This window comes from Neophocaena asiaeorientalis, unplaced genomic scaffold, assembly GCF_003031525.2.
Source record: "Neophocaena asiaeorientalis asiaeorientalis breed wild unplaced genomic scaffold, Neophocaena_asiaeorientalis_V1.1 scaffold197, whole genome shotgun sequence".
Classification (NCBI taxonomy): Eukaryota; Metazoa; Chordata; class Mammalia; order Artiodactyla; family Phocoenidae; genus Neophocaena; species Neophocaena asiaeorientalis.
Window position 1 is genome coordinate 3,549,365 of NW_020174703.1, and position 18,053 is coordinate 3,567,417.

General features: G+C 36.2%; 1 protein-coding gene across 2 annotated transcripts in view; it reads left to right on the plus strand.

Moving 5' to 3' along the window:
• Window positions 1-4,532, plus strand: part of ARL6 (ARF like GTPase 6) — a 47,967-nt gene extending 43,435 nt beyond the window's left edge. For both annotated transcript variants that reach the window (XM_024759188.1, XM_024759187.1), the window contains one exon: window positions 3,564-4,532. In XM_024759188.1, the coding sequence (XP_024614956.1) occupies window positions 3,564-3,589 (26 nt within the window). In that variant the 3' untranslated portion in view covers window positions 3,590-4,532. The remainder of the gene's footprint in view (window positions 1-3,563) is intronic.
• Window positions 4,533-18,053: the final 13,521 nt, after the last annotated feature.

The window sequence follows — 18,053 nt, forward strand, 5'->3', positions numbered from 1 at the left end:
TCTTTTTTTTTGGGGGGGGGGGGTATTTTGTCTGTAACAATGAGGCCACTAGGTGTCAGTAACGATCCAACATCACAGTGCCACTTGCCAACTCTGGTCTTACCTAATTTTTGTGTCTTTGACTTTTCTGATCCATTATCTTTGCCTCTTACCTCCCAAGTCTTTGTAAGAAGGATACTTTATAGGAAAAATTTTTGTGCCCTTGAGTTACCATATTATTTTATGTAACCTTTACAACAATCCTCTGCAAAGTAAGTAGTAGTATCCCCATTTTATGTGGGCAGCGTGGAATAGTAGTAAAAAGCACTTGGGCTTTCAAGTCTAGCAGATTTATTCCACTACTTATTAATTATTAACTAATGTCTCTAATTATCTTATAAAAATAAGTTTCTTCATCTGTAAAATTAAAAAATAAAATTTCAAAAATTGCCATACAGATTAAATGAAATACTGTATGTGTTAAAGTGCCTACCATAAGAAAGCACTCAAAAAATGTTAAATTTACCCTTTTACCTAACTTCTCCATTTAGTAGAGGAGGAAACTTAGTATGTAGGTTTAAAAGTATATCAGTTTGGTTTTGAGTAGGAGATCCTTTGTTCATAATTTCTATGTAACAGTAAATAGTTTACATTTTTGATGCTTCTAACTGTCTCTCTGGATTTGAAAAGAGGGGAAAACCTATACTGCAAAATAGGTAGCAATAAATATAGGAGACTAGTCTGTGCCTATAACTGTTAACTTATTAGCCAAAAGTTTTTCTGTAAATCTGTGAAGGATGTTCTGAACTTATATCTCTTCATTTTCCTTGCAAAATTCTGAGATTTCCTAGCATGATAAACCAGAAGGCCTGTGGTTCATTTTGGACCAATTTAATCTTATTATTTTAAGTTTACGGTTGAAAAATTGTGGGTAAAACATTAAATGACAGATTTTGTGCCATGATTCCATTCTCTTTTGGAAGGATTCTCAATAATTACCTATGCACTACAGCCAAAGACAAGAACCGATGAGTAGACTATGAAATATTTTTTAAAACCACCAGAGAATATACAGAAACCATTGCAGAGGTAAAGAGAGATATTTATAAAATGAAATCCTCTCATGTGACTAATGAAACTTATTCATTGTATGACTTTATCTGTATGTGAAAAGTTAATAATGCTTCCAGGTTTTAATATAAGAATTTTATAAACTATGCATATGAGTATTCCAATGAAAGACTGAGGATTGAACACACACTTAGTTTCATCCCCTCTTCAGATCTCACTGACAGCAAAGAGACTTTTGTTTAAAGCCATTTAACCCAAAAAGAATGGGAGCGACAAAAATGGCAACCAAATTTTGAAAGCCAAATATCTGATGAATGTTGAATAACTTAACAGACCTGAGAAAGCGGAATTCTAAGCTAGCACTGGAGAAAGCTGGAAAGCATCCTAATTTACATTGCAGATCCCCTCAAAGGCTCAGAAATTGATGGAAATTGGAAATAAGGATGAAGTGAGACAGAAAGGAGAAGACAGTTATACATCCTTGCCCCAAAAGAAGATTGAAGTTTCATTCTTTGCAGAGAGCCAAATAGTATCCCTGGACTGGAGAACACCAAGCACAACTGTATGTTGGCATGCTGACCTGAAAATGAGGAGTAACTGAAAGTTTCATACTGAAGGTTATAACCGTCTTCTGCCTTCTCCTATTTCTCCTAGAAGACACTGGCAATAGGTAGGAGATAGCAAGTCAACTTTGAGGAGTCAGACCAGACTAAGAGAAAAGACCTAAAGGTATTAACATCAGAAATTCTCAAGGAAACGGCTTAGCTAGATACACTAGACTGAAGATCACTTTTGACAAGCCTCACACATGTAACAAAATTCCAATCAGCTTTATAGTGTTCACCCATACATATGAGAAGATAGCAAAAGATCACCAAGTATTTGAAGATCAAAACATTAGAATTATGGAACATAAACAAAAAAGCAGATTAGAAGAAGACTATTTAGGGAGAACATTTCAAAAAACTATTAGAGTAGCTTCAAAGAGATAAGAGCGAATGTATTACTTTCATGAATATGACAAGAATACTACTTGAAAAAGAACAAAGAACAAAAAAAATGAGTTCTTGGAAAATAAGAATAGTAGAAATGGAAAACTCAATAAAAAGAAGATAAAAAAGAGACAATCTCTCAGAAGGTGCAAAAAAGACAAAGAATGGAAAGAAAAGATAAAGTAAGGAGTCATTTTAGGAGGCTCAATAACCTAATAAGAAGTTCTAAAAGAGAGAACAGAGAGAAGAGAGGGGAGAAAGTCATCAAATAAATCATCAAACAGTATTTTCCAAAACTAAATGATGAGTTTTTAGTTGCAAGGCCCCTTGAGAGCCCAATGCAGTGGATGAAAATATTCCCACACCAAGGTGCATCATTATTAAAATCGATACTGTAAGACAGAGGAAGATTCTACAAGTTTCCTGAGAAGAAAATAAGAGGTTTCATCTAGAGGATAAGGAAACAAAGTAGCAACAGACTTCTCACCAGCAACACTTGGAAGCAATGCCTGGAAGAATCTAAGGAGAAAATAATATTTGCCGGCGGTATCAGTGTATTATAATTGTATAATTAAGACATCTTCAGCCATGTAAAGTCTGAAGAGTTCACTTTCTATACCATTTACTAAGGTAGCCACTGAGGTGTACTGATCAAAAACAAAAGAATAAACCAACAAGAAAAAAAAATAGGGGAAATCTGCACAAGAGAGTTGGGAAGGAATCCCTAGGATGATAGTGGAGATCCTGGAGTGATAATGAAAGATCTCATATGAAAATAACTGGGCAAACATGGAGAACAACTGGTTCAGATTAGTTTTGCACAAGACTAAGGGAGAGTTCTTCAAGAAAGTGAAATTGATTGTATACTATGCTTCATAATAGTAAAGGTTGAAACAGGGTGAGAGTAGTGGGACTGAATTAATGTTAAGTACATTAAAAAAAAAGCTAAAGCAGGGTTGGGGATGAAGAACAATTAATAACTGCAGGGAAAACAAAATGTAGTAGAAGAAAGGAAAAGTAACTGGGGTATATCACTCATTTCAGCTGTGAATAGCATTCATATAGTCATCCTATTGATGACTACATCACTGTGTTAGGAAAATGGGAGTATTGGTTACATGATGAGCGTGGCAGAAGAACAGTGTACAAGTGTTGAGAACCGAAGCCCCTTATTACATTGAAGGAACTGATATTTCAAGAAGCAATAATAAAAGCATATTATTTAGAGATACACAGGTAATCACCTAAAAGGGAGTTGAAAGTAGTTGCCTGTGAAAGGAGAAAGAGGGGATGAGGCAAGGAACTGCTTTTTTTAATACAAGCCTTGTAGAACTAGTTGGTTTTAATTAGGTGCATGTACAATGACAAAAATACAAACTATAATGTGAATTGTGCTTTTAAAAAGAAAAAAGCGTACACATAGGTTTCTACCATGTTCTTATGGATATGTCTTGGATTACTTTAGAGAATGGGTTTTGCCCTGTAGAGACTGATAATTTTTTATTTGGTTTTTATTATCAGATCAAATCCAGGCTGTGAAGACATGAAAAGATCGTATTCGGAAACCTCAACAATTTTCAATTCAAGGAATATATATTAAGGCAAACTGAATACTTTAAATTTTTTGAAAGTTTTTACATCTAAGAATACTTGATAATCTTCTGCTTGCATTTATGGACTCTGAATGAGGTTTTTAAGAACATAAGACTTCAGGTATGCTAATCTGGCCATTAATTATATAAAAACTAAATGTTTCCTGAAGGGCTCCCTCCCCAGAATTATCAACTTCTTGAAAGGTCTACATTTGATTGTAATTAGAATGTGTAAAGTCAGAGTTATCTCAGTATCTCATCTTGATTTATGATATCTTTAATGCATTTTATTTTTTTAATTGTCTTCTAAAAACTTAGCTTATGATATGACTTTGTAGTATGATTATGCTTGTGAAAAAGAACTTTTAAATGTTTATAAGGGACCATGGGTAATTAATATATATTAAAGTTTTGCTATATGTCACCGTCAATAAAACATAAAATGTAATATACAAACTAGTGTACTTTATATGATGAAAAGAATAATGCTGTGTTAATATGGTGTTTGGTGTTTTACTGTCAAACATTTGTAAACTACCTGAGACCAAGTTAAGCTGAATTTATTTATTCAGTGAATAAAACACTGAATAAATAAATGAAACATCTCTGTACCTATACTAGTTTGGCATTGTCCTAGGCAATGGTGATACAAGGTAAACAAAACATATTCCTTATCCTCAGAGAACTTAAAATTTAATGAGGGAGAATTTGAGAATCTTTTCATACAGAGTATCTAATTTTATTTCATTGGCTGACTGAAAATATTGCATTTTAAGATTAAGAGGTATAAAAATGTATTAATGTGATTCTTCATAATTATTACAACTGACTTATTCTTTCTTCCTTTAAAATGTCTCCAGTTTACTGCAGTACTTTATTAAAATAGACTGTGACTCACCAACTGTGTTTTTCCTGGGCATAAACTACTACAAAAATGTTTTTTAGAATTTTAAACATATCTCTGCCATCTACTGTATGCAAATTGTGTTACTTCTCACAACTTAGAGACTGCTTATAATTGTAAACTCTAAATAGAAGCTTTCATTTTTAATTAATCACTGGGAAACAGTAGATAGAGCAATTGTGTAAATCCTGAAAAATATTACATATAAAGAAAAACTGTAATATATAATGTGTAACACCATAAATATCCTTAGCTGTGAAAATGATAAAAACAGAAGACAAAAGGTAAGTGAGTAATAAAGATGTATTATGATAACTACAGTAGTGGTATGTTTCACAGAGATTTGAATAAAATAATTTTAAAACTTCAGTAAAAGTTCTATAATTCAGTTTCTCTTAGTCCAGAAATCCCAGTGCTTTCGAATTTGGCACATTGAAAGTCATCCAGAATATTCCAGTGATCCAGCATTTTAGCTAGCTTGCCAGCCTCTCAAATTGTTTTGATGAAGATACAAAGTGAGTCTCATTAATCTAGAGCTGCCTCAAATATAAAACAGACATGAAGATGAAAACACTGTAATTCAACAAAAAAAACCTAATATGCTATAACTATTTTAGGAGGATGGAGAAAGGGATGTTTTAAGAGAATTCAAATCCTCATCTACCGTAAGGTAACAATAACAATAATAAAAGTTATCACTATATTTTGAGCAAGATATTATTACATGTATGGGATTTTGCATCATATAATCCTCATAATAGCCTTATGTAGTAGATTCTAGTGTTTGTTTTACAGACAAGGAAACTGAGGCCTAAAAAAGGATGTTTATGGTCACAGAGCTAGCAAATGGTGGTGCTGGGATTCAGAACCAAACAGTCTGTTTAAAATGGATGATTCAAGAGCTAAGAGTATTACTGATTTTAGAAATATAGAGATATCTGCCATAAGAATAGCTAAAAGGATGGGAAAAATCTCTCACTGGGGTGGGAGACCAGGATTGGGGTGCTGGAGCTCAGGGACAAGGGACTACTTTTTTTTTTCTTTTTGCTTGTTTTAAGTCTATTAACACTTCAAATTTTAAACTCTGGGCAGGAATGACTATGATAAAAATAATTCTTGAAATTATGTTGATTTGTTGATTCTAAATTAGTATTCCACAAACTACAGTAATTTACACCTATGAAAATATGTAGAAGAGAGTACTAAATGCTTCCTTTGTTTTCATGATCTCCAGATCTAGTTTATAGTCTATATAAACATCCATTCGTACTCTACATTTTCATGTAAAGATTATGTAGAAGCAAGATGGGCTACAGTGGCTACAGCATGCCATGTGTGTATACACTGAGGTAATTGCATTTGTATTTAACATATTATGCAATTAAAATTTATTGCATTAAAGCTCAAGCAAGTGTTGTTTTATGTTTAGACATCCCTGTGTTAACAAAGTTTAATTCATTAAGCTCCACATTTCAATGTGACATCTCATAAAATATTCAAAAGTTAGCCTATTGTATGTTTTGCATTTAAATATTTATAATGTGGCCCTATTCAGCCTGTGACTTATAAATCACAAAAGAGCTGAGTTGTATATATTTTTCATTTATAGGTTGTCTGCTAAAAATTATGAATTGCCTTCTGATTACTTAAGTTATTCTTTTCCCACCATACTGTGATTTCCATAAATATATGTAGTTACTCTAGAGAAAACTTAAGGCAAATACATTCTGCATGTAGCTCTGGTACATTAAAATACTGTAGCATTTTAACTGATTTGCTATCTGGTTTTTCCTTCTTGCTTCTTAGTTAAAAAATAAATAAAACCTTACATTTAGGTCTTTAATCCATTCTGAGCTTACCTTTGTGTACAGTGCCAGGGAGGATCTAATCTCATACTTTTACATGTACCTGTCCAGTTTTCCCAATGGTAAGACAGGAAAAAAGACCCAGACCTACTAGAGAATCGACTTGAGGATATGGGGAGGGAGAAGGGTAAGCTGTGACAAAGCAAGAGAGAGGCATGGACATATATACACTACCAAACGTAAGGTAGATAGCTAGTGGGAAGCAGCCGCATAGCACAGGGAGATCAGCTCGGTGCTTTGTGACCGCCTGGAGGGGTGGGATAGGGAGGGTGGGAGGGAGGGAGACACGAAGGAAGAGATATGGGAACATATGTATGTGTATAACTGATTCACTTTGCTATAAAGCAGGAACTAACACACCATTGTAAAGCAATTATACTCCAATAAAGATGTTAAAAAAATAAAACGATGTTTATATTATAAAATAAAACCAATATTAAATGCTCACTTAAATGGATGTTAAAATAGGTTTGTTCATTTCTGTGACTGGAAGAAAATACTTTGACTGAGAAATGGTTATTGTGTTTAATTAAATGTTTCAAGTAACTTATTTATTACATTTTTATTGTGAATCTTTCTCATTAAGGATGTTCCTTCTGGGGTTTGCAAGGAACTGCCTCAGGACCATTACTGATTCTTCCCTCTGATCATTCGATTTTAATGCCACAATTGGCAGCTTCATGAACATATAGTATTAAACTTTTCTCTGGTGATTTAGAATAAACCAAAAAGGACAAATTTAATTCTTCACCAAATTTCAAGTCACCAAGTAATGCTAGAAGTCATAGAGGAATAGGAGGTACTTTGAAAATAAAATTTGGTTAGAAATATAGTAGTAATAATAAACATTTTTGTGGTTTTTACTATGTGCCAGGCACTTTCTAAGCATTTTATATACGTATATTACTTCATTTAATCATCATAACATAATATGTATAAAATGGATAAATAATAAGAACCTGCTGTATAAAAATATAAATAAAATTCAAAAAAAATCATCATAACAACTCTATGAGGTAGGCGCTATTATCTCTATTATGTAGGTCACGGGTCAGCAAACTACTAATCTGTCTTTGTATGGCCCTTGAGCTAATAATGGTTTTACATTTTTAAAGCGTTATTTAAAAAAAAAAAAAAAGGCAACAGATACAGTATGTGGCCCACAGAGCATGAAATTATTTACTGTCTGGGGCTTTACATAAAAACTTTGCCGACCCCTATCGTAGATGATGAAAGTGAGGCAAAGGAGGTTAAGTAACTTGCCTACGGTCCCATTGCAAATAAACAGAAGACCCCAGATTTTGAGTCTAGACTCTCTGGCTCCAGAATTTGTGTTCTTAACCTCTACAAGGTTTCTTGAAAAGCTAAAGAGCATTCTAAAATGGAATAGAACAATTTGAAATTACTTAAATAATTATATTGAAGATGAAAAATTAGATGCAAATAGCTGAAAAGTAATGCTCATTGAAATCCTTTTTCCCCCCCCAGTTATATTGATGTCTTGGCCCTCTGATGTCTTTTTCCTTCCTTTTCTTTAAATGGGTGGCAACAGATGGGGCTGATTCTGAAACATCAGACATGTTAATGTTTCAAAGTTTAATCACACACAGATTATCCCCAAGCATCTGGCGTGGTCTTCCAGATTTCTCAGTGACTTTTACCAATATTTTGAGTTAACTGATAACTAGTGCTGACAGTCTTCAAACGTGGTAAAATGTAGGCACATTAATAATCCAATTTGTGGATATGCATTTTAAGTTGTGACCCCAAGTAACAACTATAGCTAAAAATATTTTTTTAATTGTAAATATTTTATGGCTTTGCCTCAGTGTTCTAAATTTTTGTCATTTGACTATTGGAATATCCATAAAGGCCTAGGCCCAGAAATCAGTGTGTGTGTGTGTGTGTGTGTGTGTGTGTGTGTGTGTGTGTGTCTGTGTGTCTGTGTGTCTGTGTGTCTCATTCTCTTTTGGAAAACTTTATAAACTCTTCCAATTATTTAATGAAATGTTATAATGTTACAGTAAAATATTACTGAGATAGGTTTACATTGCCTCTAATTGAGAGTAATTATTAATGTAGGAGTTAAAGCCAATTTCACATTAAGCTCTATTTTCTTAGACTCAGTGTGTGCGTGTGTGTGTATATCAGAACGCACCATCCTAAGGTCATAGGAAGCTCTCACTTCACTCATTTTAGTGATTACTATTTCCCCAGGGCTTTCTTGGGAAGGTTTATAGATATGTCTTACAGATATGTTATTCTTTCTGTGTTGTAGGGTTTTTTATTTTGTTTGTTTTTGTGATGCTCTTAAATGTGATACGTCAGTTCTTGCCAGTTCTGGAAACTTTATTATCTACTTGATAGAGTTTTTACTGCATTTTTTAGATGCTGGATTATTAGTGTATTAAGTACTATGCACTAATTCCGTGAGCTTAATTTATAGATTCACAAAATATCACATCCCTTTTTACATTGTGAAACCCTCATACTGTGACTAATTTTATTTCATTTATACATAGCAGGACAAAATTTCTTAAGAAAAAATAAAATGATTTCCAAGACCCTGTATCAACATGGTATCTTGTTAATGTTAAAATCTGTTTTTCTAATTTGAAATACGTCTAACACAGAACTATTTTAAAAATATTAATGCTATGTTTGCTGATTAAAAAGTGTGTTGGTCTCTATAAAGGCAAGAGGCAGTATTTTTCTACTAATTAGACCTTCAGGTGTAATAAGCAGATATATCAATACTTATCACAGAACTTGTCTATGTGGGAAATGGGTATAAACTTAAGAAATAGACTATAGTTCTTTCTTAAAGAGATCAGGACAACTCTGAGGCTTTGCCTGCATATCAGGAGGTCTTAGTCTTTTTTAGGAGTAGGAATAGGGCTTGCCCTACTGTAGAATAGGATTTGAGCAGCAACTTTGTCTAGGAAGCCTACAATTGTATTTCCTTTTAATATAAGAGAATTACTAGTGCCACAAAGAAGACTTTATTTACATTTAAAGATTATACAGTACTCTGTATTTAACTTAATACATCCTTATTTTTATTAGATTTATTTAAATATCTGTCTTATGTATCCTACCTTCCAGAAGGAGACTGAGGAAGAGTATCTACATCCTAAGGTCATTTCATAATAAAATGAAAAACCGTAATGCTAAGTGTCTTATTCTAAGGAAACTTAGAGGTTATTCACCTAACTCATGGTTAGTTTTTATTTTTTTCATCCTTTTTTCTTTAGCCTTACTTCAAATTGTTCTTCAAAAGGCATAAGTTAATATCGATATATATGCATTTGTTAAGACAATCCTTTAATCAACTACAATCAGAAAAAAATTTCATAGTGTAACTTAAGTGTAAACTCTCTAATTATAAAGGAGGTACCCAAATCCTTACCTTCTCTTCCTTCTTACAGAAAATAGTATGGAGTGGGAGGGTTCAGTGGTGCCCTGGATAAAACTCAGATCTGGGCTAACCCACAGAAAAATCATGATTTCAGATTGCTTCCAAGTCCTTGTAGCTGTCACTGAGTAGATGGCTCTCTAAAATTGATAGCACATTTGCTTATTCCAGTAAACCCAGGTCACAGCCTGGAAGCCAGAATGTGAACACATTAGGGATTGACATGGCTCTGCGTAATAATGTAAATCACTTCACAGACTATATTATATTTAGAAAACTTGTTTCCCTCAAAATTATTCTAGAATTTGACTCACTACTTATTTTAGAGACATGTTTTGCACGTCAGTAATTTGCAAGGGCAATAATTGTGTCTCGAATGTTTGAGTCTTTACCATAATCCTTTATTGAGGAAGATGATGCATTTCATCCTCCTTTTTTACACATCCTAGTCACTCTTGTTTTGAATATCCACTCACCACCTAAGATCCTTTTCTCTGCTGGTTCCTGTCTTAAGTGTTTTCTAAGCAAGTATATCGGTTCCTAGGGTTCGCTATGGAAAGTCTTAACATATTCTATTTAATTGAACCATATGGCATTGCCATTTTGTAGGCCCAAAGCAGCTGAATGATAGCACTTTCGTATGATTCAGTTAAGGTCACCTGGAAACTTCTGAACACCTTAATTTTCCAGTAAGTGTCAAAGAAATCAATACCTAAGCAGCCACAACCTAGCCTGGCCCAAAAAAGACCTATGATTTTTTTGGCCACCATACTTGGTAAGTTCCATGCCTCAAACCAAGCCAGTAATCTGAGGGATTTCTTAATTTTTAAGGTATATATCATTTCAGACACATTTTATGAGCCATTTCAGATTCTCTCAGACTCACCATCTCTTGTTTCAGCTGCCACTGCTTTTAGGCTCCAGCCGCCACTGCTTTTAGGCTCCAGCCGACTATATGTAGGTGCAGAGCACCCTATTTTTGTTCCCATGCCCCTACCCCTACCATTTCAAAACACACATAACCCAGCAGGGGAACCATTGACAAGTGGAAGACAAGAACTAGTGAATAAATTCTCCCCTCTTTCTATTGTTCCCATCAATCATGGACCATCTAGAGACTCACCATATATAGCTTCTGGGATGATTACTGTGACTCTAACAATTAGTCACACTCAGCAGCGGCCAGCTCAGAAACACCTCACATTGCCACTCTCCTAACCTGCTTCATTCTCCTTTCCCATAACTTTACTTCCTAATAATACAGAATCTCTCTGCCTCAACAATGCTTTCTGAGGAACCCAGGCTATATCCAACAATATTCTCAAATTTGCATCAGAGTCACTTATGGTAGAATACATGCTGAAATTTGAGAAGTATTCCCCTAGGACTTTTCTTTCTTCATTTTTATGTTTTAAATGTTTTTAATATTTATTTCATATTGGAGTAGTGTTGATTAACAATGTTGTGTTAGTTTCAGGTGTACAGCAAAGTGATTCAGTTATACATATACAAACATCTATTCTTTTTCAAATTCTTTTCCGATTCAGGTTATTACAGTATATTGAGCAGAGTTTCCTGTGCTATACAGTAGGTCCTTGTTGGTTATCTGTTTTAAATATAGCAGTGTGTACATGTCAATACCAAACTCCCAATCTGTCCCTTTCCCACCCTGGATAACCATATGTTCATTTTCTAAGTCTGTGAGTCTGTTTCTGTTTTGTAAATAAGTTCATTTGTCACTTTTCTTTTTTAGATTCTACATATAAGTGATATCATATATTTGTCTTTCTCTGACTTACTTCACTTAGTATGTTCATATCCAGGTCCATCCATGTTGCTGCAAAGGACATTATATCATTCTTTTTAATTGCTGAGTAATATTCCATTGTGTGTGTGTGTGTGTGTGTGTGTGTGTGTATATATATATATATATATATATATATATACCACAACTTTCTTTATCCATTCATCTGTCGATGGACATTTAGGTTGCTTCCATGTCTTGGCTATTGTAAACAGCACTTCAGTGAACAGGGGTGCGTGTATACTTTTGAACGATGTTTTTCTCTGGATATATGCCCAGGAGTGGGATTGCTAGATCATATGGTAACTCTCTTTAAAGTTTTTTAAGGAACCTCCATACTGTTCTCCATAGTGGCTGTATCAATTTACATTCCCACCAACAGTGTAGGAGGGTTCTCTTTTCTCCACACCCTCTCCAGCATTTATTATTTGTAGACTTTTTGATGATGGTACTTCTGACTGGTGTGAGGTGATATCTCATGGTAGTTTTGATTTGCATTTCTCTAATAATTAGTGACGTTGAGCATCTTTTCATGTGCCTCTTGGCCATCTGTTTGTCTTCTTTGGAGAGATGTCTATTTAGGCCTTCTGCCAATTTTTTGATTGGGTTGTTGGTTTTTTTGGTATTGAGCCACATGAGCTGTTTGTAAATTTTGGAGATTAATCCCTTGTTGGTCACATCATTTGCAAATATTTTCTCCCATTCTCTAGGTTGTCTTTTCATTTTGTTTATGGTTTCTTTTGCTGTGCAAAAGCTTTTGAGTTTAATTAGGTCCCATTTGGGTTTTTTGTTTGTTCTTATTTCCATTACTCTAGGAGACGGCTTGAAGAAGATATTGCCGCGATTTATGTCAAAGAGTATTCTACCTATGTTGTCCTCTAAGAGTTTTATAGTATCTGATCCTTCATTTAGGTCTTTATCCCATTTTGAGTTTATTTTTTTATATGGTGTTAAAGAATGTTCTAATTTCATTTTTTTTACGTATAACTGTCCAGTTTTTTTCCCTGGGTCCTGATGCACACGAGACCTTGTGTGTGCCCTCCAAGAGTGGAGTTTCTGTTTCCCCCAGTCCTGTGGAAGAATTCCTGTGATCAAACCCCTCTGGCCTTCAAAGCCAAATTCTCTGGGGCTCTTCCTCCTGTTTCCAAGCCCCCAGCTAGGGAGCCTGATGTAGGGCTCAGAACTTTCACTTCTATGAGAGAACTTCTGTGGTATAATTATTTTCTAGTTTGTGGGTCACCCACCCGGCGGGTATGGGATTTGATTTTATCACGATTGCGCCCCTTCTACTGTCTCATTGTGGTTTCTTCTTTGTCTTTGGTTGTAGGGTATCTTTTTTAGTGGTTCCAGCATTTTTCTGTCAATGGTTGTTCAGCAATTAGTTGATTTTGATGTTTCCATAAGAAGATGTGAGCTCATGTCCTACTCTGCCATCTTGTCACCAGGATCATCATTTCTTAAATAGACTTTATTTTTAGAGCAAATTTAAGTTCACAGCAAAACTGAGCAGAAGATACAGAGATTTCCTACATACTACTGCCCCCACATAACGCATATACCCTCCCACACTGTCCACATCCTGAAGCCCTAGGATTTTGAAGCACATAAAAGTCACCTTCAAGTGAGCATAGTGATAAACAGTTGATCAAAAGCTACCTTGGAAGTTCTGCCTCTGGGTAAGTTAGAGTAAGTACACTCCATCCTATCCCCACCAAATGCAACCATAAAACCTGCATAGACCAGGTATTTGAACGCAGGGTCCAGCTACTTGAGGACTCAGAGTGGCAGTCAGATTGAAGAAGACCAGAATTTAACATACCACAAGACCAACAGTGAGTTTACCCGTATTTTCCCCTTTGGTAGCTCCTCTACTTGGGCTTAAGGCTGCTTAAAACCCAGAATTGGGATTCTGTGCAGACAGAGCTCCAGAGAAAACCTAATTTTGGCTCAAAGAGTGGGAAGGGAGTCTCCTAATGACCAGCAAATATTAAGAAAATACTCCATTCTCTTTTTCTATGTTTTCTTGCACACCAGCTCTCAAACAACCTGAGGGTGTCAGCAGCAACAACAGTGGCAGTGGCAAACCCACAGACACCTAAAATTCTGAGGAAAGGGAAACTTCGTGTACAATCAGAGGAGCTGTGGTCCCAGGAGGATTTGGTAAATCCCATTGCTTTTGTTCTCTCTGTCTTCCCACTGCTTGGCCCCAGACGGGCATATTCATAGAAAGTGTGTGGTAGAGCAGGGCACATAAAGCCTCAGCTTTCTAGCTGGGAGGTTAAAAAAAAAAAAAAAAGTAGAGGGAGCCCCTGAAACTAAAGTACAGAGGAGATTGGGAGAGGGAAGAGATCAGCAAAGTAACCCCATAAAGTTGCTTATGAAATCTCAGTCTTGCCCTCAGTGTGGGTCTGAGTCCAAACAGCATACACAGACTTGGAGAAGTAAACTATGACCCAAATCCAAGATTAGCCACTGGGTGGCTCACACATGGCCTAGATATGAATAAAACTCTGGAGGTTTTTGAAAACAGAAATAACATTGAAATATGACTCCCACAAGGCTGGTTGGAACTTTTGACCTGAATCTAACCAGAATGAAGGCCTGCTAAAGAAAAATTATCAATAATCTCCATAGAATTTAAAAAAGAGGGACTTCCCTGGTGGTGCAGTGGTTAACAATCCCCCTGCCAATGCAGGGGACACTGGTTCGATCCCTCGTCTGGGAAGATCCCACATGCGGCAGAACAACTAAGCCCATGCGCAAGAACTACTGAGCCTGTACTCTAGAGCCCACAAGCCACAACTACTGAAGCCCACGAGCCACAACTACTGAGGCCTCTGTGCCTAGACCCCATGCTCCACAACAAGAGAAGCCACCGCAATGAGAAGCCCACTCACCACAACGAAGAGTAGCCCCCGCTCGCCACAACTAGAGAAAGCCCGCGTGCAGCAACAGACCCAATGTAGCCAAAAATAAATAAATTTATTAAAAAACTAAAACTAAAAATAAGTAAATAATTAAGACTTAGACTCTCACTACATAATACTCAAAATGCCCAGGACAATCCGAAATTACTAAGCATACAAAACCCAGGGAAAATTCACATGGGAAAAGAAAAAGCTGATGCCAGTACCAGCATGACACAGATATTTGAGCTATCTAACAAAAACCTTAAAACAGCTACTGTAAAAATGCTCAAAGTAAGTTTGAACACAAATTTGGTGAAGGGCAGAGTGTACATATTTCAGAAGCTCAGCTTGAAAGCAGCCAGAGAAAATGACATATTACTTATAGGGAAACAGCAATTTAAATGACTACTGATTTCTCATCAGAAATCATTGAGGCCATAAGGAAGTGGCACACCATTTTCAAATTGCTTAAAAAAAGAGAAGGAAGGGAAGGAGGGAGGGAGAAAGAAAGGAAGGGAGGGAAGGACTCTCAACCTAGAATATCTAGCAAAAATATCTTTTAAGGATGAAGGTGAAATAAAAACACTCAGAATAAGAAAAGCAAGAGCATTTATTGCCATCAAAACTGCTCTAAAAGAAATGCTAAAGGAAGTTCTTCAAACAGATGGGAAATCTTACCAGAAGGAAACTTAAACAACATCTTATGTTCTTTAAAACATGTTTGACAGTTGAAAACATTGTGTTATGTTTCAATGTATATAGTTGTAACATATACTACAACCACAAAATAAAGGAAAATAAAGGGTCAAATGTGGTGCTTTTCTACTCTTGAAGCACAAAAATATTTTTCTAAGTAGACTGTGAAAAATATGTTTATTGTAATACCTAAAGAAGCCACAAAAAACTATACAAAAAAATTAAAATCATAAGTAAGTTAAAGTGAAATACTGAAATATATTCACATGATCCAAAAGAAGGCACAAAAGGGGAAGCAGAGAAACAAAATATGGAGGGAACAAACAAAACATAATTGTAGACCTAAATCTAAAAATATTAAAAGTAAGTGGCCTAAGCATACCAATTAAAAGAAAGAAATTGAATGGATAAAAGCATTACAAAACTATATTTATTTGCTTACTAACTTACTGTCTATAACCTCTCCCTCAATTAAAATGCAAGCTACAAGAGAGCACAAATTTTGTTTTATTCACTGCTGTGTGTGTAGTGCCTATAAAAGTATCTAGCATGTGGCAGTTACTCAATAAATGAATGCACAGAGAGATGAATGAATGAACTGCAAGTAATTCAATTCAAATATAATGATATAGGAAAGTAAAAAGGTAAGAAAAGGTTTACTATGCAAACACTAATCGAAAGAAAGCTGGAGTGCCTATATTAATATCAGACGAAGTAGATTTCAGAGCAAAGAAATTTATCAAGAATTAAGATGGGCGTTACATACTGATAAAAGGGTCAAGTTACCAGGAAGACAATATTGTTTTGTTTGAATTTTATTTTATTTATTTTTTTATAAAGCAGGTTCTTATTAGTCATCCATTTTATACACATCAGTGTACACATGACAATCCCTATCTCCCAATTCATCACACCACCACCACCAGCCCCCGCCGCTTTCCCCCCTTGGTGTCCATACGTTTGTTCTCTACATCTGTGTCTCAGTTTCTGCCCTGCAAACCAGTTCATCTGTACCATTTTTCTAGGTTCCACATATATGCATTAATATGCGATATTTGTTTTTCTCTTTCTGACTTACTTCACTCTGTATCAGTCTCTAGATTCATCCATGTCTCTACAAACGACCCAGCTTGTATGTTATTTGTCGATTTTCCCTTGCTGCTTTCAGTAACTTTTCTTTGTCTTTAAGTTTTGCCAGTTTTATTACTATGTTTCTCGGCGTGTTTCTTCTTGGGTTTATCCTGTATGGGAATCTCTGCACTTCCTGGACTTGGGTGGCTATTTCCTTTCCCATGTTAGGGAAGTTTTCAACTATAATCTTTTCAAATATTTTCTCGGGTCCTTTCTCTCTCTCTTCTCCTTCTGGGACCCCTATAATGCAAATATTTTTGCGTTTATTGTTGTCCCACAGGTCTCTTAGGCTGTCTTCATTTCTTTTCATTCTTTTTTCTTTATTCTGTTCCACAGCAGTGAATTCCACCATTCTGTCTTAGAGGTCACTTATCCGTTCTTCTGCCTCAGTTATTCTGCTATTGATTCCTTCTAGTGTATTTTTCATTTCAGTTATTGTGCTGTTCATCTCTGTTTGTTTGTTCTTTAATTCTTCTACATTTTTGTTAAATATTTCTTACATCTTCTCGATCTTTGCCTCCATTCTTTTTCCGAGGTCCTGGATCATCTTCACTATCATTATTCTGAATTCTTTTTCTGGAAGGTTGCCTATCTCCACTTCAGTTAGTTGTTTTTCTGGGGTTTTATCTTGTTCCTTCATTTGGGACATAGCCCTCTGCCTTTTCATCTTGTCTATCTTTCTGTGAATGTGGTTTTTGTTCCACAGGCTGCAGGACTGTAGTTCTTCTTGCTTCTGCTGTCTGCCCTCTCGTGGATGAGGCTATCTAAGAGGCTTGTGCAAGTTTCCTGATGGGAGGGACTGGTGGTGGGTAGAGCTGGCTGTTGCTTTGGTGGGCAGAGCTCAGTAAAACTTTAATCCACTTGTCTGCTGATGAGTGGGGCTTGGTTCCCTCCCTGTTGCTTGTTTGGCCTGAGGCGACCCAACACTGGAGCCTACCCGGGCTCTTTGGTGGGGCTAATGGCAGACTCTGGGAGGATTCACGCCAAGGAGTACTTCCCAGAACTTCTGCTGCCAGTGCCCTTGTCCTCATGGTGAGACACAGCCACCCCCGGCCTCTGCAGGAGAGCCTCCAACACTAGCAGGTAGGTCTGGTTCAGTCTACTATGGGGTCACTGCTCCTTCCCCTGGGTCCCAATGTGAACACTACTTTGTGTATGCCCTCCAAGAGTGGAGTCTCTGTTTCCCCCAGTCCTGTCGAAGTCCTGCAGTCAAATCCCGCTAGCCTTCAAAGTCTTGATTCTCTAGGAATTCCTCCTCCCATTACTGGACCCCCAGATTGGGAAGCCTGACGTGGGGCTCAGAACCTTCACTCCAGGGGCTGGACTTCTGTGGTATAAGTGCTCTCCAGTTTGTGAGTCACCCACGCAGCAGTTATGGGATTTGATTTTATTGTGTTTGCATCCCTCCTACCATCTCACTGTGGCTTCTCCTTTGTCTTTGGGTGTGGGGTATCTTTGTTGGTGAGTTCCAGTGTCTTCCTGTCGTTGATTCTTCAGCAGTTAGTTGTGATTCTGGTGTTCTTGCAAGAGGGAGTGAGAGCATGTCCTTCTACACCGCCATCTTGAAACAATCCTCTTTTTGTACTCATTCTTCAATCCAGCTCAAGTTCTCAAATCAATAATGAGTCCTACAAAATTTGAGACATCCCTTTTTCATTTTCCTATGAGTCATACTTCTTTCTTCCTGGCAGTTTG